This window comes from Falco punctatus, assembly GCF_963210335.1.
Source record: "Falco punctatus genome assembly, chromosome: Z".
Lineage (NCBI taxonomy): Eukaryota > Metazoa > Chordata > Aves > Falconiformes > Falconidae > Falco > Falco punctatus.
Window position 1 is genome coordinate 45,073,880 of NC_137586.1, and position 25,923 is coordinate 45,099,802.

General features: G+C 38.7%; 1 protein-coding gene across 3 annotated transcripts in view; it reads left to right on the forward strand.

Moving 5' to 3' along the window:
- AOPEP (aminopeptidase O (putative)) overlaps positions 1 to 25,923 on the forward strand; it is a 234,689-nt gene that overhangs the window by 136,868 nt on the left and 71,898 nt on the right. For 2 of the 3 annotated variants that reach the window (XM_080373211.1, XM_080373212.1), the window contains exons 13-15: positions 2,999 to 3,059; positions 17,854 to 17,916; positions 18,563 to 18,646. In XM_080373211.1, the coding sequence (XP_080229337.1) occupies positions 2,999 to 3,059; positions 17,854 to 17,916; positions 18,563 to 18,646 (208 nt within the window). Of the gene's footprint in view, positions 1 to 2,998; positions 3,060 to 17,853; positions 17,917 to 18,562; positions 18,647 to 21,137; positions 22,791 to 25,923 lie in introns of those variants that run through there. The other variant, XM_080373213.1, reaches the window with a different exon arrangement.

Below are 25,923 nucleotides of genomic sequence, written 5' to 3' on the forward strand. Positions count from 1 at the left end.
TCCTAGCTGCTAGCATTGGAACACTGAGATGTATTGGTTTTGATTGATGCAATAACAAAAAAAAATGTTACTCTGATTATTCTGCTTAAGGCAGAATAAATGGAATGATCCACCTGGTCTACCCTTGACTATGCAAAATTTGTGTGTCCGGTTTTCAGTTAGTCCTGTATGTGCTTTCCTGTAGTAAACAGACAAGAAATAAGAACTCCAGAAAAAAGTCATCCTGAGGAGGTGAATTGGCTTACTGTTGGGAAATACCCTTTCTCTACATTCCCTGTGGAATGGACTCAGCTAACTAACTTAGAATAGACACCAATTTTTAGAGCACTGTGGTACGGTGAAGCTAAATATAAGCCTGAAAAATACAGCAATCAAATGCTCTAAATATAATAACTTTGCACAAATAACAAGGTGTTACTAAGAGCTGACCAAATCTGGATGCTTAGTAATTCATTTGAATGTAGAACACATTACAAACGTGACATACATGTTCAGTTACATATATATATATATATATATATACACACACATATTTATGTATATATACACAAATATATATAGTGATCAGACATGCAGCGTTTCCTGAAAATTCATAATCCTGGCCATGTAGAAATGCTTCTGTTTGACTGCTGCAATCATTTGAACAAGATGATCAGAGGGAAATTTTTGTTTGTCTGTGATAGTCTGTGATCTCGTAATGTTACAGGAAGTGCTCTGACACTTCACATTTAGTGATTAGGAAGTTTTCTTTTTCTCTATGGGAATTGTTCTTCCTTCTGGGACTTTTAAAGTCATCTCAGCCAGGCTGGTATGTCATCTCTTTCTTATAAAGACACTGTTGAAGTGAAGTTTAGACATAAATTACCTGAGCTATCGTAATACATTACCAGCGGCAAACAGACCAGAGCTGTTTCTGCATGAAGGCTCCTTGTCCTGCACTACAAGATGTAACTGATCAAAAGCTGAAGAAAACTATTAATAGAAAATGAAAGCATGTATAAATGACTTTATTGTCATTGTAATTTGAATGTTCTTTTTGTTTAATTTGTAGCTTCTTCTAATTTTCAGTATGATGCTATAGCCTGTGTATGCAAGCATATCTTAGTAGCTGAATGACATAAGGCACCACTGTAAGGCAAGACTTTCTTATATTTAAGGCACTTGGAGTCTGTTTTTTGTCTTTGTTACAAAATCCCTATGTATGTTGGACAAGCTTATTGAATGGATCACTTGTTTCTTGCATACACTTTTGAACAATTGCTCAGTAAGAAGCCTGACTCTATTTTGATCAGATTCTCCCACCACTAACTCACATTGGCAGCATTTTTTTCTCTTAGGTAGACCTGCTCACTAATAGACTTCCTCCAGAATACTGCTCAGTGTAAGTAGGGATGGCAGATCTCCCACCACAGTGTTGTAGAGTAGAGGCTGTAGCTGTTAATTCTACCTCAAAGAAATGCTAGCACATAGTTCTGCTTGGAGATGGAGGGTAGATTTTTCATCATGGATTCAACAAGGATAAGAATATCTAACTCAGGATGTAAGCCATGTCTGGAAAAGTGCTGTTGGTACATCTGTTAATATTAGTAATTTAAATGGCTGGTCATTCCAAATAAAACTAAAGTAAGTTAAGTAAATGTAATAACTATGATCAATAAACACAGAGAAATTTTTACTCTGTGTTCCATGGTCATCCACTAACATATACTTTGGAGACTCCATAAGCTCTCTAAGCCTTAGTTTTCCCATTTGCATGTCTGGCATAACAGTGATTGATCTCTCTCCCATTGGCGTAGTGAAAGGTAATATTTAAAGGTGTTTAAAAATGGTTCAGTAAAAATGACTGATGTATTCATTAAAAATCCTTCTTAGTCACTGGTACAGTCCATAAATCAACCTCCTTTAGGGTCAGACTTTTGAGTACAAATTTGTCAGGGGTTGGGGGGAAAAAAGGCAACTTCTATGTTACGTAATTCAAATAAAAATTGTATTGGGTTGCTTACCTTCCTGTTTCAGAGCTTTGAAATGGGTGTTCTTTCCATGAATGCTGGTTTGGTTATGGGTCTAGATTACACATGTGAAGGTAGCTACAAGTATTAGAATGAGTCTTCCCGAGGCATTACCATGCACATCTGTTCCACTTCTTAGAACGTTTATCGTCAAGTTCCTTTTTTCAGTACTGGCATCCTGCAAGGACAGTGTGACTTTTTAAAATTTTTTTTTTTTAATTGGCTTCCCTGCAAGTTGGGAAGACTTCAACCAGAGTTGAAGTAAATGCAACAGAAGCTGCTTACAAAGTAAAAGAGGAAATAGAACTGAATTTGCAAATACTTATGCCTGTAGTTATTTCAGTCCCACACATCTTGATTATGAAAAACTGTTCCTTTTGTTGGGGCTGCAGACTATTCTGTGACTTTACTGTGAATATTATCAGGATATAAAGAAAGTGCATAAAAGATGAAACTAACATGTATTAGATACTTGGTGACTTTGAGGATTAATAGCCATCAGTGCCTTTTAAGAACAAAAAGTTTAAGGAAGTTGTATTTAGTTTCATTTTCTTTAGTATTTTATATTTACATTTAAGCTGCTTCTGAAATAAAATATTGGGTATGAATGTCTGCAGCTAAATTTACTTGGGGGTTGATTTTTTTTTCTGTAAAGAAACAAAGATGCACTCAATAAGTGGGGCATCTGTTCATACTTTACATGTTTCATAAATGCATTTTACTGTCTTACACTTTCTTTGTCAATCCTCATAAGCACTGAATTTATCATTTGAGTTTTAAGCACACAAAACGTAGTCTGTCTTTGATTTGCTTATATCACCTCTGATGATTCATTAAAAAAACCCAAGAATGTAGTACCACTGCACTACAACCAGTACTTGGATTTCAGGGTTTTGTTCAGCTTCTAAAGGGTTAATTTTTATGTGGAAAAATTGGTGGTTTTTTGTGTGCCTTCTAATTTATTTTTAAATTTTTTATTTATTTTTAAGATCTGGGTTAACTGTAGAAAGTATCATCCAGAATTGGCTTGACACTCCCGGAATACCAAAGGTAAACGCAAACTACTAGTTCCCAGTTCCTTCTGCAGTCTTGTATTTCTCACTACATTATATGTTATTTAAATAATTACCTGACCTTATAAATGGTATGGTTTTAAATAAACAGTTTTGACGATGGCTGTTTTCCACATCTTTATATGGGTTTAGCTTTTATTGTTTGCAGGTTTTTGCTTCTACCATTGTCTCAACAAACCTGTAAAAGGGCAAATCTTACAAAACTTATTCTATTGCTTATTAATACTGTAGTCACATGGAAGTATGCTTTACAATATAGTGGTGGACTCTACTAAATGTAAGCAGCGTTGTTCACAGTTGTCAGTATGTGAATTACTGGAAAGCCATACTGACAGCAGTAACTAAATGTTAAATTATTTGTACTTTGATATTTTGTGAATATTGTGACTTGCTCATGAATCTGCTGCATGGGTAACATGTTACATTGGTGTTCCAGCTTTGTTGCAGTTGAGACTGAGCACTATTTTCTGCTTTTAATAGTAAAAGTTTTCATATGAACGTTTTAAATTCTGTGAAGTGAAAATGCTTAGTTGTGTCTGTGCTATGTGGAGGCTGCAATTATATGTTTTGGTCGAAAATTGACATTAACTGATGAAAGATACCCCTGTATAAATCGTCCTGAAAAACACTTTGACACAAATGAAGTTATTATTATATACTTGGGGCTCAATTTCTAACTGATTTCCCCTAATTTGGCATCCCCTAGGCTGCTTGGGATGTATAGAATCATAGAATAGTTTGGGTTGGAAGGGACATTAAAAATCATCTAGTTCCAACCCCCCTGCCATGGGCAGGGGCACCTTCCACTAGACCAGGTTGCTCAAAGCCCCATCCAGCCCGGCCTTGAACACTTCCAGGGATGGGGCATCCACAGCTTCTCTGGGCAACCTGTGCCAGTGCCTCACCACCCTCACAGTGAACAATTTCCTCCTAACATCTAATCTAAACCCACCCTCTTCCAGTTTAAAGCCGTTACCCCTTGCCCTGTCACTGCAGGCCCTACTGAAAAGTCTGTCCCCATCTTTCTTATAAGCCCCCTGCAAGTATACTATAAGGTCTGCCCAGAGCCTTCTCTTCTCCAGGCTGAGCAACCCCAACTCTCTCAGCCTGTCTTCATAGGAGAGGTGCTCCAGCCTCTGATCATCTTCATGGCCCACTTCTTTCTGGACTTGTTGCAACAGGCCCACGTGCTTCTTATGCTGGGGACCCCAGACCTGAACGCAGTGCGCCAGGAGGGGTCTCACCAGTGCAGAGTAGAGGGGGAGAATCACCTCCCTCGACCTGCTGGCCACACTTCTTTTGATGCAGCCCAGGATACAGTTGGCTTTCTGGGCTGCAAGCGCGTGTTGCCAGCTCATGTTGAACTTTTCATCACCAGCATCCCCAGGGCCTTCTCCTCAGGGCTGCTCCCAATCCATTCTCTGCCCAGGCCATATTGGTTCTGGGGACTGGTGCAGCGCAGGTGCAGGACCTTGCACTTGGCCTTGTTCAACTTCATGAGGTTTGCATGGGCCCAGCTCCCCAGCCTGCCAAGGGTCCTCTGAATGGCATCGCTTCCCTCCAGCATGTTGACTGCACCACACAGCTTGGTGTTGTCAGCAAACTTGTTGAAGGTGCACTTGATCCCACTGTCCATGTCGCCAGTGAAGATGTTCTCAGTACAGGCCCTAGTGCTTACGCAGCGCTTGCATTTGTTTCCAATTTGCATTAGCATCTGAAAAAACCACCACGCTTTGAAGAGTTAGAGTAAGTCCTGGTTCGCATGGGCAAAAGTGAAAGTACTGAGACAGCATGGCTGAGGCTCTGAGGAGTTAGTATAGTTGCAGGTAGAATTGTCAAAATAGGTGGAGAGCTCAACAGAGTAAGCAGTGGTCACTGAACTTGAGCTGTACCCAGACGCTGTGGTTGAGCTCTTGCCCTGACAGCTTTAGAGGTGTGCATGTCCATTGTTCTCTGCATGCTGTACAAGGTTCCTTGGGAAGTTTTATCCTGAAATCAAAATGTTCAAAGACTAATATTTGAAGACACTACAAAATCAAGGTGGAGTTTGGGTTTTTTTTCTATAAAATTGCTGAAACTATAATTAGCTTTAATTGGAAGAGAGAAAAGGACAGGACAGTAAATATCATTATGCATCTTGATGTTCAGTCATTTCTTGAAAAGTGGCCTTGATTTTATGCTGTGTTTTGAACAAGGTTTTGTTCCTGATAAAAAATTCAATACATTGTAGAACAGCTGGCATAGGGGAGAAATTGGTGTTGCACAGCTGTAGTTGTAAGATGCTGAACTGTCTGTCTGAGATGGAAGAGTTTTCTGGCATCATACTTACACATATCTCTTTAAGGATGTGCCTTATTAGTGTCCCACAATCAACTCTAAAAATCACAAATAAGGTAGATGGGAGCAGACAAAAACATTGAAAATTGTTTTGATTCTGATGAAAACTGAACTCTGTTTTCCTGACTACCATAAGTTGATCAGAATGAACAGTGAATAGTTTTCATGATGCCCTGCAAGTATCTATTGATTGTGTAAGCAAAACATGTATCAAAAATATTTCCACACCCAAGTGGCTTGTTGATAGATCATTGTGAATTTTCTTAAAGACTAGAGATTTCCCTGGTAGTTTGGCTGTTCTGTAGAAACGTGAGCAGGAATGGTGCTGATTTAGTATGCTGCTTCTGAGCTTCAGCATGCTGACCTCTTCCCTCAAGAGCAGTTTTGCTGATTTACCCTTGTTGCCTTAGGGAGCTAATTTCCATTTTATTGAAAGAACTGGAGTTGTTGTAATTCAGTGAATAGGAAACTTTATTTCATTTTTGCTTTATTAAATCCTTTGGGGAGCCCTTATTCCTGACTAAAACTGTAGAGGTTGCTTAGGAGCTCTCAATATGTTTGTATCTATAATCTAAATATGACTGTATTTACTGACTACAGAAGTATAAATGTACTCATGTGCTGTACAGGAGCTGATACTGAAACCCCCTTTAAAAGTATTTAGATTATCTTTATTTCAGCAAACTATTGACTTGGCTAGTACAACGAATCTGTGTGAAGGCACGTAGACCACCACTTTCTTACATGCAGGTGAACTACTTGCATCATAAATAGCAACCCAGGAACACCACAGAACAGACCTACTCTCTCTCACGTGTCGCCAGGTGAGTGGGCTAGGGTGTGTGTAGAGGAAGGTTTCTGACAGCTCCTTTGGGCAAAGTCATACAGCGGAGCCAGCCAGTCAGGCAGTGTGAGCAGTGTGAGGGACAGTGTCCGCTGCAGCTGACTATCTTTCTTGAGTTCTGGAGCAACTGAAAAGCAGCTGGTGAATCCAAAGATGTCCCAAAGGCAGAGAAGCAGCACCCTGTGCCCTACATAGAAATCAGCAACTTTTACCACTCTTATTTTACGGACATAGTAAATGGAATCCTGTAACATGACAGTTAGTCACTCTTCATTCTGCATCAGCTACTCTTAGAGGTATTTCTTAGTGCTTTAGTGCATATGTATGAGAAATGACTTGACTGATAATTTAAACATTTCAAATTTACAAATACTCTCTGAGACTTCACTGCATTTGGAAAGGAAGCTTCCTTACTGGAGAGACTGTCTTAAGTAATGGGACTGGGAAATACACATCATGCTGTCTATTCTGAAAATTGAGTTAGAATGTGGTTCCTTTATATCTATCCCATATGAGAATTTTTGTATTTTATAGTTACTGTGGGTTTTTCCTGGCATCTTTGTAAAGGTTAATGTTATGAAAAGGGTGTGTGGTAATGCCTGGCCAATTCTTTCTTACATGGAAGAGTGCCACAGCACAGTGGTTGTCTTCAGGCTTGCTGTGCAGGAAGGTTTTCTCACAAACAAAACAAAAAGGAACAGAAGAGATAAAAAGCAAGCATTTCTGAAATACAAGCTTTCATGAGGATTTTTCTCTGGGAACATGTCATGGTGGTGTTAAATAGGGTGAAGCATATTGTGTTGCTGAAAATATATTTTATCAAATCAAGTAATCTTCATTATAGCAACTTTTCATCATGTGCAAGCAGTGATGACTTAACAGCACTAACTTTACTCAATGAGTGAAGCTGGCAAGGAGTAGAATCAGAGGAACAAAACAGGATCTAAAGCTAGAAAACACCTATGAAATCATTTAAGTCCACTTCATCCCTACTGCTGATGATTTGTTCTCTTATGTACAGTTTCTATTGTGTCTTTCAGTCTATGTAATGTTTAATTATAGACTGAAAGACCTTATCTTTCTTGAGGAAGATTGTCTCATTTCTGCACAGACTTGTCTTTCTGTTATATTGCCCAGTTATTCTCACCTGAATTTCTTATTCTACCCTAGATAATTAACCTTTTTTAAAAAATGCTGAGTCTTTCCCCATTTTGAACTGTTACAACAGAGTTGTAACACTCTTAATTGAGTAGACCAATAAACATTACTCTCTGCATCTCACGAACCCCTACATGTATTTTTTAACTCATTCCAGTTTCACCACCTTTTCTTTTGCCTCTGAAACTGCATTGTTTCATAACATACTATTATTTACTGGTAAACTTGCTATCTTGAATGTTCCTTGCTGTGTATTTCATTTGTTAACTTGTGTTAGGAAAACGAATCTTCTCCAGGTTCATTCTTCAGTTAAAAAAGAAAGGGAGAAAAGAAAAAAAGAAAAGAAAAAAAAAGGGTAGTTGGCCTACTCCTTCATGATTTTTAGTTTCCAACAAATATAACAGTGTACTCTACAAGTCTTACGTGATCACATAATTGCAGGCACTAGGATAAACACACCAAACATCCTCTCAAAATTATGAAAAAATTGCAAGAGGTGATAGCACTGCTGTCTCCCTCTCCTAGTCCCTTTTGCTACTTTATCCTTCTGTTAAGGCTTAATTCTTATCCAATGCTCTACCTTAAACAGTATTCCCTGATTAAAGTAAGTACTGCCGACAGGTATGTCAGGGTATGTACAGTTCATACTGTTTATTGCAAGAATGCTACTCCATGCTTTCTTATTCTGAATGAACATTGGAGTACAGCCTCCTGTTACAATACTAGGAATTTTGCTATTTAAAAATAATTCTTATTTTTTCCTCTCTGTACTGCTTCTTGTTACTGTGGGAAAGGAGTAGTTTAAGCTCTGTCTACTAATATTATGTATAAATAATCTACATTTCTGGAAGTACACAGTTAAAAGAAATCTTCCAGTGGAGAATATTCATTTATTCATAGTATTTTTGTTTGTATATGACTGGCTCTGGGATTGTGCTACTTGAAGAAGAAATAGATTGGAAAGGAAACTCACAGGATAATTATTAAAAAAATTTGAACTGAAATATAATTTGTAAAGGGTTCTGAATCAATGCAAGTAACATTTCTATGGTTTCATAAATTTTAGGAGGACGTTACAGCAGCAGCTGAAGTACTTAATATGATTTCTGATAGAACAGTTTGTTGAGAACGTTCCTGGCTTTCTCCCTAGTTACAAGTTTTATACATTTCCTGTTTCCTTTTATTAAGACAAAAATACAGATGAAGGGAAAGAATGCATCACAGGGTAGCAGTTATGGTCTCTTACTAACAGTCACATTTTTAAGAGTCCTCTTACTAAATTTCTGAATTATCTTTAGCAGTTGTTCACCCAAGTTTTACAGAGGGTACTAGAAAATTTTTCCAGCAGAAGAATCACTCTAATTGGATCAGAGTATAACTGAAGTCTTCACTTAATTTATGTTAAATTAATATTATGTTATGTTAACACTTAATATTTCTTGTAATTGCTAGTCCTACCTTATCTTGAAATTTTTCTGTCTGGATGTACATAATACCTGCATATTAGTGGATAGTACCACACAGAGAGTAAACAACGGAAATCCTTGTTGTTTGTTGAAGTGTACAGTAAATTTTTAGGCATTGGCAGTGCAAATGACCTGTTAAGTAGGAAAATCTTACTCAAGCTTGTGTTTTGGGGAAAAAAAATGAGAGGGAGGTATGAAGAGGTATAATTTTCTTACTTTATTAAGTAAATTTAACAGTAACTCTGTTAGATTAATTGCAAAGTTGGTATTAAGTATTAGTCACAAGAATAATATGCTGCTGCTCCAATACTGAAGTTTGCTACTTACCCTTCGTTGTTTTTTTATCTGAACATGTAGACTTTTGTGTGTATTTTAACATCAATGCAGAGAATATAACTGATTTAATAGTTGAATTCTATTGAGTTCATATCTGAGAAATAATCTGAAGAAAGTGTATCTGCTGGTTTAAGAAAGGTATTTATTACCTGAAAAGCATACTTCGAAGAATAGGTATTTTCCCTCAAGAAAAATGGTATTTGTTGTAGTATTAGCAAGCTTGCAGTCTGAAAGATGGAAAAATATTTCCCGAGTCCTTAAAAATTTAAATGAGCATAGGTCAACAATATAAATGGATTATTGTCTCCTTTAATGATAACAAGCACAATAAGAAAAAAAGTTTTTGAAAATGAATTATTAGTGCTGTGTTTTTTCTGAAATTAGTAGTAGTACTGACAACATTGCATCCCATTTTCTTGGAAGAGAAGATGAGATTTTGGAAAATATACCAATGTAATCAAGCAATGTGTATAGTACTGCACTGCACATAAATGTCAGAAGAATCATGAAGAGAAACAAATCAAAACAGATTGCACAGACTTTCTCTCTGTGTTGTTAACTCTTTGAAAGACGTTTTAGATAAAGACTATCCATCTGAAAGTCTTTCTAGAGACACCATAGTACATGGAGAATTTGTTAACTTCATTTGTAGCAAATTATAAAATACACTATAAGGTCTGTTATTATTTAAATAGATCCTGTGTTGATCTAAAGAAGGTTATTGGATAAAATGGCCTGGTAATTTGTGTAGCCCTTCCTATAAATTATACTTAAGATACTGCTAAATGAGACACAGTAGTGGTATATTTTTGCTTATTGAACAGTTCAGAAATTCAAGAAAATCACTTATATAAAATGATACATCATTAAATGTCCGCAAGGACCCAAATTTATTTCGAAGTTCTTCAAGTTCAGGCATGGCTTAGAGGAGTATTATAGTTTTGGAGGATTTGGGCTAAGTTTCTTCTGCATTGCATGTGATTGCTGATCTTAGGAGAAAACCACAGACATTCAGGATCAGAATAGCATTGTTAGGAATTTCTGCATGATCACAATTCTAAAATTGGAAACCATGCTGCCTCAGGTTAGACACCCACATAGCACTGAGTAACTTGATGTCTAGGTTGAATGTAGATGTTCATTTTTAAATATTATATTTGAAAGGATTGGCTTTCACTGACTCATTCTAACTTCTAAAAGTGAAGCTTTAAAAAGAATTTTAGGAGTCTTAATTTAGCCATTAGTTGAATATTTCAGAAAAAAATGCTTTTGAGATTCTCAGCTGGGACTGTGAGTCTGCATTAAGGCTGAGGAGAATACTTCACTGGGTTTAGTTTAACGACCTGCTAAAAACTGGCTTACCTTTCCAGACAAAAGACAGATTTTCACAAATGTCTTTCTGTTTTTCTTCAGGCTACCTCTCAGTATTTTATGCATCCAGCTTACAGGTAGAGTAGTAGTAGTATAGTAAATCTTCATGAAGACTAATAGGTTGTTCAAGAAGTTGAAGTGCATTTGAAACAAATCTTCAGTTTCTGAAATAACTGTGGACTGGATTCCACACATTTGTTCATTACAATCTCTTTTAAGTTTAATAAATCTCAAGTAGTCATTTTCATTCCCTTATCCTGTTAATTGCATTGCTGAACACAAAAGCTGAGTTATGTGCAGGATGGTTGAGCTTATCTCTACTAGAAAGGAGTTATGTTTGGTATCTAAAGAACAATAACAGTTTGCTGCCTGGCTGATCAATGCTGGATCAAGTTCACATTCCCAAGCTCCCACTCTCCCACCTACGTGTGTAAGGGGTGGAAACAGCAAAGACAGGGAGTATGGGGCCTCTTGTACACAGAAATGTTGGAACTGAGGCTTGCCTAATAAGGACACGGCTGGCTTGCATAGCAGTAAACACTGATTTTTTAATCCACTGCTTGTAGAAACATCCAAAGAAAAGCACAGAAATTAGCAACCAATTATTTTTTAACCTGCCCACTGTTTTCTTTCCCAAATGGAAGCAATCCATAAAGTCCTATGGTTATAAACCCCATTTTGTACAACCTCGCAAGAAATGAGCTTTTCTATATTAATTAGGAAAGAGTATCCTTCGAAATGGCTGAAATCTCTCCAGTTTGGAGTCCCTTTTAAGTAGTTTTAGTGCATTGGGCACAGGATATGAAATAATGAGAAGTCAAATGTTGCTTTAGGAAATAATATTTGATTTTTTTTTAGTGCAGAAGGATAGAGCGTTGGGCATGCAGCAGAGGTAAAAATTTTTTGTGATGGGAACAAGTTGCCACCTTCCCTCCCCAGTGGTCTAGGGTTTTTAAAAGAAACACACATTTTACTTCCTGGAAAATTTCTCAGTTTTCTATGCTTCTAGAAAGACATATTGGGATTGGAAGGAGTGAATATGTGGAAAAAGGTATTTCATGCCTGTGTATAAACACATACCATGTATCTGAAGTCTGTGTACCCCTCTGTAATGCTGACCCAAACAACTGTGACATGCCGATTCATGCAGTGGTCCAGTCAGAAACTCAAAGTGATCCCGAGGGTTCAGATCCTGCTGTTGTGTTTCCAGCTGGCTAGAGTTGGAAGGTCTTGCTTTTGAGCCCAATGCTTTTTTCACATGTTCTGCAAAAACACTGAGCTACGGAAGTACTTCTAAAGAGCAGATAGTAACAAAATTTGTGTAATGGTCGTCTTTCCCTCTCCAACAGTTCACTGTCTTCCACAGAAGCTGACATGAACGATGTCAATACCTTTCCTGGTTTATATTACCTTTAGACATCCCCTTTTCATTTAGCAGTGCATCATAGTCAGACTGAAGATGTAGATGATGATCACCTGTTTAATCATGGAGGAAATAAGTGATTCATCTAAAACTCTTTTCGTCTCCATAAGAAAGGGATGTTTTTCCAGGATGCTTTTAACTGTTCTGTCTACTCCCTTCTAAGCCCACTGTGAAACTTAAATGCCAAGATGAAGATGTCTGGAGAGAGACAGGTTTGAAAAGTCTATTGGCTGACAAAGCTATTGGTCAATATAAAAGTGAGCAGTAAAAGTCATGGTTCAGTTTATGGTTGTTATCCTTAGCATATGGGCTAGCAGTATTTCATGGCCAGAGGGCTAACAGACTTTTGCCTTGAATATGTTTCTTTGCTAGAGCTGTTGGCAGGATTTTTGATTGCTTCAAGGGATCAGTAAGACAGAGGTCAGTACCTCTGAAAGATGTATTTTATTTCTTCAACAAGAAATAAGGTCTGCCTCATTTTCTTTGAGTCTCTGTACTGTAAGAGAAACACTGCTTGTCACATCAGTGGTGCAGGACTGTCCAGTATCCATCTTCAGACTTTTTTTTCTCTGTAAATATAAAAAAACCCCACCCAAACAACCAAACTAACAAAAAACACAACAAAGGACTTTCAAAGTCCTGTGTGGTTTGCCAGCCAGCACCTATCCACTGCCTACCAGGATGCTGGTGTTGCATGGAGCCAGACTGAGTTTTATAGAGGGTTCTATTATGTCAAAGAAAGTTGAGCCCTTATTTTTGTCCTCCGGGTTCAAAATGTCTGGATTCAAATTACTTTTAAATGAACAGAGTGCTAGGCCAACCCAAAATCTGAGGGTTTATTTCCACACATGATTGTATTGAAAAGTGTTATGTCTTTTAAATATTCTCTTGCTGCTGGTGGAGGAAGGTGCAGTCCTTTGCAATCTGGATTGTGTTGAAAGGTTGCAGCACATGTGAATACTTCTCAAGCACAAAGGCCTAAATATCAAAACAAGAATCTGCTTTTCCAGTTGCTCCAGGGAGGCGCCTGTAGAGTAGTGAAAGCACCTGGTGAAATCAGGAGAGAAAAAAATAAGCATTTTAGCATACTCTAAAAATACTATAATATAGATAATATAATGCAATATGGTTATATATCATTCTATGTTACATACTATTATTCAGCAATAAGTAAAAAGCATATTATTTAGAGATCCTGTGGTCTTGTAGTCAGAGATACTTTGTCAGATTATGAATCTGATCTTGAACTAAATGGGTGGCTACAGTGATTCATCTTTACCTAGGAACTTTCCCCACAAAGCAGGGTTGCTAATACAGATAGGAAGGATGTATTTGCATTACCACTTTGAGAAAAAAATTCCTGCCACAGTATGTGAGAGTCATGTTGCAATGACCTGAAAGTACATCCTAAAAGTTATTGTTTCTTGGTGGTCCAGATATTTTCAGGAAGGGCAAGTCTGACTTGAACATAATGTCTCTGTAGGGGTGTTACGTTGAAGAATGTAAGACACAGCATGCTGATCTGAAAAGAGCATGTTTACACTATCACAGAGACTCCTGGAGGAATCTGAACATTTGGATTTATGGTATCAGTATAAATGACCATCTTTCCCAAAATACGGCTGATGTCAGAACAACTTTCCATTTCAGTGAATAAAGCTGTCCCCATGAAAACTGCACAAAATCAGTTGAAGGACTTGCTGTTCTTACAAGAGCTCATTCTGGACTGGATTTCTTTTTTAGTAATTTTGATCTGCCACTGATATACTGCTTCTTGCAATGCAGATGCACCAGTCATCTTGCCATTTTCAGTTGTAGCCCACTGCCTCCTTTAATCTCTCTACCAAATTCTGATAACAGTAGTGTTTTAAAATCCTTGCAGTTGTCACCCTTGGGGAATACAGTCAAATGTTTCAAGCTGTCATTAATCACCCTGTGAGCTACTGGATAAAATACTTTCCTGGATTTTCATTTTCTGAATGTTTTTACAAGTGATTGGAAGCCAGGTCTTTTCTGCTGAAGCAGTTTTCAGGTCAGACTGCTCTGAGGGTACATTGTATTCTCAGTTTACAGGTAAGTTAATTTCCCAACTTTTAACTAGTGTTCTTTTTTTCCTGTAAATTTTCTGTGTAGTAGGAAAACAAGTGTTTGCATTTTATCATAGTCCCTTTAGTTATCCTTTACTGATGTCACAGAGATGATGGCATCAGCCTTAAAAAGTAGGCAGTATCACTCTAGTACCATAGAACAAAACTAGAGGGGAGTCCTTTTTTAGTTTTATGTTACATGGGAGGGTGTAAGAAGGTACAAAAAGGCAATTTGTAGACCACTGAAATTAGCTACACCCTCTAGGAGAAAACATGACATGATGGTAAAATCTTAAGAATTTTCTGTGCGCTTGCTGATGTCCTCTTAGATCTGAATATATAAATGTGGGTGTGTATACATGGTGTAAAATTCCATAATTGAGAGGAAAATAAAATCGCTAGAAATGAAAGGGTGAAAGATGACTTGACTGCATTAGATATCAATTTCCTCTGCTTTGCAGAAGCTTTTCTGAAATTCTGAAATTTCTGAAATATAGCAAATATTTTTATTTCTCCGTTTTCGTTTTTTTCTTTTTGCCTTCCAGTATCTGAGGACTGATGGCAAGCCAACAAACGGGCACTGATTCAGTGTTCACCTTAGATAAAACAGCCTGCTTACTGTATCAATGTTGAGTGTTTTAGCATTAGAGTAGCACAGACCAGCTGAAGTTATAGACAACTTACGCAAAGGAAAAGTGCATGATTTTAAGTTTTCATTGAGTTATGAAATACCATTAGTAGCCGTCACAGCCTGACCAATTATAAACCAGTTTCTGTTTCAATTTAAAATGAAACAGCTGTCCGTTGCACAAATATGCTATTGTTTTCTAGGCTGTGTACAGTTCTGAAAGTTCATTGTATGCATGGGATCTGGTCTGAGCCGAAGAATAGCTGGTGTAAATCATTGCCTCAGTTATATACCAGGATACTGGGCCTGTCTTCGCCCAGCTGGTAGAAAGTGCTGCCTCCTCCCCTCTGTTTCAAAACTCGGTTATGTTTAATCCTGCTGCTGCAAGAATGAAGGATCCTAGCATGCTTTGACATGTTTAAATGCTTGTTCCCGATCCAAGTGTTACATAGGACAGTGCCATCAGTGATCTCTGGAAGGAAGGCTTCCTAAGTCAAGAAGGATGTGGAGGATGGGCTAATCTCTTAATGTCTGTTGTGAAGGGATTAAAGTATGGCAGTTGGTGTTACGTGGACAACAAACAGGACTGTTGATGGAGGGTGATGCAGTCGTTCTCTCTTTAAATTGGGTGTGCCATCACCATTTTATCTAGTGTAAGCTAGCTCCTTCCTTTTGGAGTATGGAAGAATACAGTAGGAGACAAAATGTTGTTAAAAACATCTTTTCTCCCTCCCCTCCTCTTTTCCTCTTCCCGCTCCTGCCCCTCCCCCGCCCCCCCCGCCCCTTTTCCCTGCCATCTCTTCCACTCCCAGTTTTCCCAGCAAAACTTCCCAGTCTGGCCATGAGCTAAATCTTACCAAACCATCACTTAAGTGGAACTAACAGTTGACTAACAGCTGCTGTGCTGTGACCACCGCTTGTTAGGCCCACCCTGTTCTCCTCACTGCTTGCTTTCCTCGGCAGGCTGTCTGTAAGGTCCTGTTGGCTCTTACCCCATGTTACAGTGCAGTCATCTTAGAGCAGATGAGTGTTCAAGTTATGATTTGCACAGCAGCCAGCACCAGGGACCCCCAGGTGTTGGCTCTGCAAGGTATATTACCATTATAAAAACTCAGCAACAATCCCAGTTGAGTTTCCTTCACTGCTGTGCAGCTACTAACAGGAAAACGGGAGCTACCTCTGAGTTTTAACACCCAATGTGTTTGCATATTCAGGGATTTCCATCCCGTATTGGTCTCAGGGTCTGCAGGGCTGAAAGGCAATGTGTCATCTAACTTTTTTTCCCTAGCTTTCTCCAAGCATTTGACCGGAGTGGCAGTTAGTTCTATAAAGGATTTAAAGTATAAATTGTTTCATTGTTGCTATGACCCCGCATTTCCCATAACTTCTTTTGTGGGAATGCACAATCTAATCTGTTAACTGATTGAGCAGAATATTGTTTAGGTAGTTGCATTAGTGTGTGTTTGCTGTTAAAGTAAATTTTTGTTTATATTCTTGTTCATTCTCTTTGAAAAATGCTCTGTGCTTCTTCATTTCAAATGCACACAGTTCAAGAGTCAATTTACAGGAGCTTAGAGAATTACCATTTAGTAGACAATCTGTTGTGGCTGTACAAAATGAAAATATGTTGTTGATACCAGTTTCAAGTAGACCTGTTGTGAGTGTGAAATAAAAATCTATAGTAAATTTTTCTACTGTGATATCTTTATTAAGAAGTTCTTCTTTGTGTAATGCTTCATAGTGAAGTTGCTTCTATTTAAAGCATTGAGTTTGATCTTGGCTTTGATCTGAAGCTTTTGATCTTGAAAGAAGGATGTTGTGGCAGTAAAAAAAAAAGGGTAGGAGAGAGGTTTTTTCCTTTGTTTTTACATGATAAAGGGATACTGTCAAGATTTAGTATGCACTAATTGGACCTACCTTTATTTACTTACATCTGTTTGCAAAGTGCGTGCAGTTTTGTATGTGGGAGGGTTTGCTCAAATACATGCTTTAATGAGCCTTACTCTTTTTACAAGAGCACAGATTTTTCATTTGAAGCTTTCGGGGGATTGTCATCTATAGCACAGAGTATCAATTATTTTTGAAATAGTGAAAATACCTTACTAGCATTATTTTTACCATACCAAGTGTGATGCAGTCGTATCTTTTATTGTCTCATTTTAAATGCTAAATATGAAGCACTTAATAAAATCCTGACCGACGAATTTATAGTGTTCGAATTTTGCGTGGCTGACATTACTTGGGCCTCTCTGGTCGTGGCGGCGTTTGAAGATGCGCTTTGCGGGGCGCAGGCAGACACAGAAGGCCCGCGCCTGAATTGGGTCACCTGCCTGCAGCCTCCCGTTGAACAAATAAAGCATTTAACGGAGGCCTCGGTAAAGGGCTTGCTGTGCTGTAATAGGGGTAAAAAGCTGCTTTGGTTCTTGCTTTTAAGATGCGTTTCAGACCCTCCGAGGTAATTTAATAGCTGGATCCTTCAGATGTCAAGCAAGCACTGGGGGAGATCTTGCGGCGCTTGGGCAGCAGCGGTACTTCCCTGGAAGCAGCCGCAGCCAGGCCGTGCCGCCCTCTGCGAAGCCGCTCAGCGGGTGTAGGAGGGCTAACGGGACAGCGCCTGCCACAGCCGGAGGCTTCACGGGAGCGGGTCTCTGCGGGCCGCAGGGGTTGGGACGGGCCGGCGAGAGCTGCGGCGGGGCGGGCAGCGCCCCCGGCGGGTCCCCCTCCCCGGGCCGGGCCCTGCTCGTCCCGGGCGCGGAGAGCCGTGCCGTGCCGTGCCGTGCCGTGCCGTGTCCTGCCGCCTGCGCCCGCACTGGGGGAGGCGCGGAAGCCCCGGCGGGGCCGCCCCGCAGCCGGCCGGCCCTTACGACTTTAAGGCAGGCTCCTCCTCTCCGCGGGGCTCCGGGGCCGGAGCACGGGGGCGGGGGACCCCGCGGAGGTGTTTCATTTCCGACCGAGGGCTGCGGCGGGACGGGACGGGACGGGCGCGGCCCCGGGGCGGCGGCGGGCGGGACGGGCTTCCCGCAGCGGGCCCCGTGCCGTGCCGTGCCGTGCCGTGGCCGCCGGAGCGCGGCGGGGGCTCCCCGCGGGCCGACCCGCCTCAGCGTCGCTCTCTCCCGTGCAGCCTCTGCAGGAGGAGGGTGAGACCTGGCAGGAGTGTCCACTCGTCCAGCAAGTCAGCACCGAGGTGAGGAGAAAACCTTTCGCAGCTGTTGCGTTGCCCCCGCTTCTTTCCCTTGCAGACCCGCTCCTCGAGTTCCCCACCTGACACCCGCTCCCCGCCCCTGCCGCGCTTTTGCTTTAAAAAAAAAAAAAAAAAAAAAAAAAAAGTAGTTGGTTTTGTATTAGGAATAAGAGTATTTGTGTGGGCAAAACCCCCTCCATGTGCTATTACTTTATTCAACAATAATAACCGCACCATCTAAATTTGGTGTTGGTTGCCTGGAACAACGTTTGGGTGGGTGGCTGGAAATAAATCTCTTACTTGAAATGGAAGGTGTAAGGGACAAAGCGCAGAGATTTCCTCCAGGATTTCAGCACACCGCAGTGATAACTTTCCATTTGGCAGCCTGGTCTGGCGTCAAATTCATTCTTTGTGCAGGAAACCCTTATATGCTAAGATGGAGAACACCACCTCACACTTTGACCGTGCACAAGTAACTAACCAGATTACCTAAGACCGAGTCATTCCAGACGGGAAAAGTGCTTTTCCTCTTTCCAGTGAAGCAATGGAAAAATGTCTTGAGCCTGTTTATAGTTTCTTACTAATGCTGAATAGCTGCACTCAGGTTGCATCTTCTTCCTAAAAAAAGCATTATGGTTTTGAACTCCAGGTCACAAAATGGATGCAGGCAAACCAGAGGATCAGAAAAAGCGGGAAAAAGAAAAGGAAGCAGGATGAAGTTGTTTTCCAAAAGGTAAGGGTTCACGATGTACGTTTGTGTGATGGGATAAAGGGCGGCAGATCCAGAATGCTTTCCAGTGACACCTCTCTTAAACACTACAGAGATGTCATCTAGTGTCGTCAACAAAGTGATAGTAAAGGGTGTTACTAATAAAGTTTCAATGTCACTATGTAATTATGATGAAAAATAATTAATAATCTTTTCAGATGTCTGTAATTTAGGAGAAAAAGTTTCTCTGTATTTATGTACATATTATGGAACATTCTGAGGAGGAAACAAGACGCGTGCTTTCATGAGAGAAATCAATAGCACTTGAGAGCTTCTGACAGGACCTGCACCACTGTTTGCAGATTTTTGGATACTGGTAGCTGAGAAACAGTTTTCATGGTGGATATGGGAATCGATGTGATACATATATTGAAACAAATGTTCTAACAGTGTGGTTGGCACTTTATTCAGAGGGTGAGTTTCAAAATCATCTATTTGCAATATCGATTTTGATTAATGGAAATGTGTCTAGATGGTTATTTTTAAAATTGCTGCAGAGGAGCATTAAAACTGAATACAGCCTGAATTAAATTATTTTTATACTGGTGATTTTTGCTTTATCTGTTGTGAAACATTTATTCTATAATGTTGAGTTGACCATTTAAATCACAGTGTAGAGAGGTAAGTATTAGCTGAGACTTTTACTAAATAGCTGTTTTCTGTCCTGTGGAGAAAAAAAAATGGCTAAAAGTAAATTTCCAAATGCATTATTAGAACTATGGGGTTTTTTGCTTGCTTTGGTTTTACAAACAGACTTATAATTATTTTTTTAAACCCTTGTTACCTTTAAAGGATTAAAATAGCAGTGTGTTGTTTTGGTGTTTCGACAGTACTTCTAGAATCCGTGATGAATCATTGCTGTTTCTGTAGCCAAATTCTTGCTGATAGCATGGCTGCCAACTCCTGGGATGTGTTGCCTTAGTATGGGCATTGCAGTGTAGGACAAATGTCTACGAAGTGCATTGTTGTGTGTGGGTGATTTACCAGCTCCATGGTGAGGTAAAAAACACCAGATAGCATCCTTAAATTCACTACTGCTTTTACATTGTAACTGGTAAACGTCACGTTGTTGTACTTCAGAATGACATGAATGACACAGGTAGCATAAACTGTTGCATCAAATAATTCGGTTTTTGTTTGTATTTCCATATGTGAATGTTTGTTTGCATGTATGTGTAGCATTTGTATTTACAATCATTTTATGTTCAGAGGAAGAAGAATTTTTAAAGTTAAAAAAATGTATTATCATGTGACTTTGTGAGCAAATGCATTGACGGTACAAACAGCTCTAGTACAAGCCACAGTCTGCATGCATCTTGAGGTAATTTTTAAATGGTAAAGAGTAGGTCACCTGCTACATCTTAACAGCAGGCTTAAAGGTGCCTTATGCTATTACACCCCTCATCATCTTTTTGTAGGAGAAAGCTTCCTCAGTGCAAAACCCCTTCTGCACCCATAAAATTCCATTGGGGGTGGGTGGGGGTGGGAGTATTCTCCTACCACTCCAAGGTTTAAGAGAGAGAACTTTGGCATGTAGGTTTGCCATGTTAGAAATGCAAAACCTAATGTATAAACCTGAGATATACTTACTGTTTTTTTAAACAATACATCCTGAGTAAGGTCTGTGAGCAGAAACATGAATTAAAATTGAAGAATGCACATTGTCTTCTAATATCCATAATAATTCTCAGGGATTCAGTGCAGGTTCACACCACTGCATTGGCAGGGTACTTAACCTCATGGGAAGAAAAAGGCATTAACAATAACCTTACCTTTGGTAGTGAAACCACTGACTAGGCACAGAGGGTGGGAATTTGTCATGCTCCTTAAAAGTTTGGTCATTGCAGTGGTAACTTTCCCAGTGCGGTTAGAGACAAGAGAAGATAAAAAGGGTGAGGGACCTCCCCGGTGATGGCAGACCTTCATTGTATTACTTGGTTTCAGAGTTGGTTACAACTAGATTTCCAGGATGGACTTACCTGTCAGTGTGCTGCCCAGTCAGCGTGGATGGTGCTAACCTCTAGAATTCCACTAGAATTCTTGTTTTTCAGCTATATTGGCTTGTAGCAGAAACGGCATCATACAGCAGTTTAAGTACTTGTTTGGGGGTAAACAAGAGACCAAGAAAGAAAGAAAGAAAGAAGCAGGTAATGGAAAAGTAAGGCACTCCTGAAGAGTGTGCTGTTTTGCCAGGTAGGAATAAAACCATGGAGTGAGAAGAGGGAGGTGAGAAGCAGAGCAGTAAGTAAACAGAGAAGTTAGCTGGTACCAGCTGATATCACAAGTGTAATTAAAACAATAATAGTGATGTATTTTGCTGTATCTAGAAAACTGAGCTTTGCTTTGATCTTGCTTATCCTTTCAAAACGAGCACTAACTTATTAAATGTAGCTTCTAAACTTTCATGTGTCTTGCTGTCCGATTTTCCTCTATCATTTTTTTTTCTTTGTGATAGGAAGTCCTATTTCTAATACAAGATGGATGACTTTGCTATACTGAGACACCGCCAAATCAAAGCAACTGCTTCTACATCCAAGTGCAAAATCTAGGACAGATAACTCTGTATGGAATAAGTGAAAAGCAGAATTGTGGAGGAAAGGTTGCTGACAACTGCCGGGGAATTGCTTCTTGAGAAAAGTTGCCTTCTAAAGAGTGAAGTTTGTAGGAGCTGACTTTACATACATGTATATGTATTTAAAGGAACATTTGAAGATAACCATATGCTGGATAAGAACTGTGTAACTGGTAGCACAAACTGTGCTTAAGGGGCATATGAACCAGTGGGGAAGCTCACGTAGAAAGGTGTGGTGCTGCTCTCCAGTGCGGACCCACACGTGATGGATTATAGCAGTCTAACAAATTCCATGGGTGAGAAAGGCTTTCTAGTCAAGTAACTCTTTTGCTTTTCTTCTCTCTCTCTTTTTTTTTTTTTTTTTTTTTTTTTTTTGGGGGGGGAGCGGGGGGCTTTTTTTTCCTTTCAGACCTTTTTGCTGCTCTGTCTCTGAAGTATTTTATTTTTTCTTAGCAGTTTTTATTACAGTGTTTCCTTTCCTGCTTCTTTTTCATCCTTTTTTGTCTGTTCTTTGTCTTCTTTAGTCACTTTCAGCACTGTTCATTACTTTCAGTCGCTTTTTCTGTTTCCTAAGTTACCTTTTTCTCACCTTGTTTTCTGTTTATAGTTCTCTGTAGATACTCTTATTATGATGTGTATGTGTATATACACAAGTTTGAACACACTCACCCCTTGCATTTCTGCTTTTGTCATCCTTCCAGTTCTTGTACATTCTTTATTCCTCATTTAATCTTGCACTGTCTCTTCATCTCATCATTTAGCTGGGCAGCATATCTAGGAATCACGTTGATTATGTGAGAACATTAGAGAAGGTAGAACAGAGCTTGGAAAGAATTGGCTGGTTAAAATTAGTGTTGTTTTATTATGCTGAGTGTGATAGAAATGCTGTTATTATTTTTGTTGTTATACTGGATTGTGCCTGCTTGAAAAAAGATCCATGCCAGTGCTGAGTGTTGGGGAAGAGAAAACAATCCTTCAGTCAGACTAGTGGAATTGTAGTATGCGATCTGTATCCACTGTGGAATTTGAAGGCAAACATATCTTTTATTAGGACTCTAATTCACTTCTACGTGAAGGTCACTGTTACAACATAAAAACTGCTCGAAAGGATTCCATCAGTAGAAATAAGTATTGTAGGTTGAGATACCAAGGGTACATTAGTTAGGGGAGCAACGAAATATGTGTGTGTACACGCACTAGGTAAGGAAAGACAACTTGTGGAAATTATCAAAATTGCATTTGTTTGTTTCACTTTTAGTTTGACTTTATACTGAAACTTTGAGGAGTAATTCAACTTTTCCAGAATAGTTTCTGCTGCTTTTTCAGACACACTGTTTTCAAGCGTTTAAAGTTTGTCTGCTAGTTTACTGAAAATATTATCTTTGATTTTTTTTTTCCTATTGGTTGTTGCTATTGATCATTATTCTCGCTCCAGAGATTTACAATTGTCAGTATTTAAGCTCTGTTAATAACCTGAGCGAAAATGACTTTGTTGAAATAGCTGCTAAGTTTCTAATAAAAAAATGAAAACCCAAACCAGTTGTGATATGTATGACTAATACTAAATGCTGTAATTCCTTTATCCTTTACCAACAAATTCACCAGTGTAACTGAAACACAAGAAGCAAATCTTGTGATTTGTTAAAATGAGCTATGGTGTTATATTTCAAATAAAAAATGTTTTGAAGTGTCAGCAAAAAGTAGGTAGGAGAAGAAAATACGAGGTGGTAGAGAGAGAGAGAGTTCTATTTAACTAGGGAATTTATTCAGGAGGAGGTGCTTCTGCTAACTCAGGTAAAAGAATGTTAACATAAAAGGCATGAAATATTACTTTACAACTTTAATTACCATGTATTTTTTGTTCCTCAAAATGAATGTTTTTCTTGAATCCACCGAACTGAGAATCAAAGCAAGGATCAAATCTGAAATACATGTCTTGAGCTTGTGCACTCTGTAGTGCTTAACGGCTGGAAGAAAAATGGTTAGAAATCCTGGAGTAGTCTTCAGAGACTCTTCATTGGAGTCATTCACTGTACTTCACCTTTCCAAATTCTGTTAATCTCACAGAACTTTCTAGGAACCCTATAAATGTATTTGCTAGCCTTCACTGATTACAGAAAACATTTAATTCCTTTGGCAAACGGATTTCGATGACAAATTTTATACCCACCTTATGCATTAGAGTGCAGTAACTTTTGTTAAGCTGTCCGAGCAACAGAGCCTGTCATTTAAAAAACTTTCCCCCGGAATACATACAAATATAATTTCAGGCCATTAAAACTAAACATTTTCAGCAATTAGTTTTCTGTCCCTGTAAAAATTCCTGTATTTATGGATTGTTCAGAAACTGTAATTGTACAGCTCAAAAAAATTATTTTTTCACGGTAGTGCTGCTTAAAAGTTCACTTAAGAAACATTTAATTAATTTAATTTAAAAAAAAAGTAAAAATTTGAGTGGAGTTTGTGGTTCGGCCATAATAGTAATTGTTACAAAATTAGTCCAGTTCTGACCCCAGTATCAGCTGTACTTTATTTGCAGTAGTGGTGTGTCAGGATCTTGGTTTCCTTCTCAACAGCACCCATCTCTCTTAGCAAGGAAGTGTTGTTGCATAGTATATTTCACATCAAGTGTCCCAGATGGATATTGTTATGATTTTGTCAAAGGGTGAATGTTCCTATTAGGGCACATTCAGGCCACGTTTTTAGATCAATGAAGGAACTTACCACCACGCATACACCCATTCCCTTTCAGACTCTTGAGAAGACCATTTCTAAATTAGGAGAACTCAGGCCAGCACGGCCATGTGTTGAAATAGTTTGAAGTTTACAGGTAATTACATCACTGTTAATTATAGCTGTCCAAGCCAGCAGCCATCCTGTGCAGCAAAAGATTAAGGTCCCTTTTACTGTAAAACACAAGGTTTGTGCAGGAAACAAAAAGGCAGGTTTAGTGGAGAGATTTTTTTTCCTTTTAATTGGTAGGAGAAATGTAGGAGAAATACTGTGATGGAGCAGTATTTGGCAATCAGTCTCATTGGAGGCATTTTAATAAGGCAATGTTTGTGCATGCTATCATATGATACTACCAAGATACTAGGATCTTCTAATGCCACTAACTTTTCAGTCTGCTGTTTCTAGTTATGAAGCCCTATTTTTGGTTGTTGAAATGTGCTCCGTTGTACCTTAGTTTACAAATACCTTTTGTCTTTAATAAAACAGGAAATGGAAAATGTGAGAACAATTTTGTTCTTTTCAAAATAAAACCAAAAAGCATTTGATCGTTTTAAGTACTGCTCAAATGCCTGCCCCCAACAAGTGTTTATGCAGTGAATTCTGAGCGGTGATGTAGTGAGCTTTGGGAGCAGAAAGAAGGTTGTCCCTTTTAGGGCATTTGCAACTGGAGCAACTTATATTTGGAAAAAAAGCGGTATGCTGCATTCAAACACTCTGTAAGTTTTCTTGTACTATGGATTTTTTATTAGTTGGGAATATACAGTTGTGCATGGCAGCTGAATAATCCGTTTGATTTAAATGTTCTCTGGTTCTTCTTGAGGTGATTGACTGTAATGACTCCAAAGGAGGTTTAATGCTCTGCTGGCTCAAATGTGTGCTTTATTACAGTCTTACATGTGTTTTATTTCAGTCTTACATGTGCTTTATTTCAGTCTTACGTTTTTTACGTATTGTCAGAAGTAGGCTTAACAACTGTGATGACCAGTCTTAGCTATTGTCCTCTTTCCGTCTTTTTTCAGTTTAGATTGTGTTCACATACTGTATAGTAAAAATACATGTATAGGAGTCTGAAAGTGTGGACAATGTTATTTAAAGAAATACATAAGCACAAAAGGCAAAGGCTAGACCTTTTACAAAATCATAAAAAAGGTTATGGTAGCTGTTAATCTACTTTTTGATGGCCATAGTATTAAAGTAGCCATGAGTACACCTTAGCAATACCGTCATCCTCTCCTCCCCTTCCAGCCCTGCAAAAAGCTCTTTGAGAGCAAGAAGGTAGCTTACCATTAAAAGCAATACATTCTTTGTTGCTTTAAATAGACAAGATTTGATTTTTAAAAAATGTGTAAGTGGTACTATATTCATTTGGTCTGTGCTGCATATATTTTCTTGTGGTACTTTTCTTGTGGGCACAAATTGAGTGACTACTCACAGTTGTCTACTTTCTCTCATCAGACACTTTGCTTACAGGTTTTGTGAAACCTGTGCCAACATTTGAAACTAGACTCCAGTATCTCAACATTAGCTTAGATACTTATGCTATATATAAAAATGTTATATGTATATATAGTATATAAAAATACATTTTATATATGCTATATAAAGGTAACAAATATTTTTGATCTGATGAGATCTAAGACACAAGCTGTCTAGTATCTGTGACTTTATTGGGGCAGCAGTCTTACTATGGATGAGTGAATAGAAAGTATTTTCCTTCTTGAAGCACAGGGTATTGATACTTCAATTTTCCATAGTTTTGATTCACAAATGATTGCCAGTGACAATTTGCTTTATAAATTAAATACAAGAAAATTTTTGTCCTCTTGTGCTGTAAATGTGTTCTAGTTAACAATAATTTTTATTATTTAACAAGAAAAGCTTTTTATTTTTATCCAGAAAAAATGCTGATTGAAAAGAACATTAGGCAATTATGTTG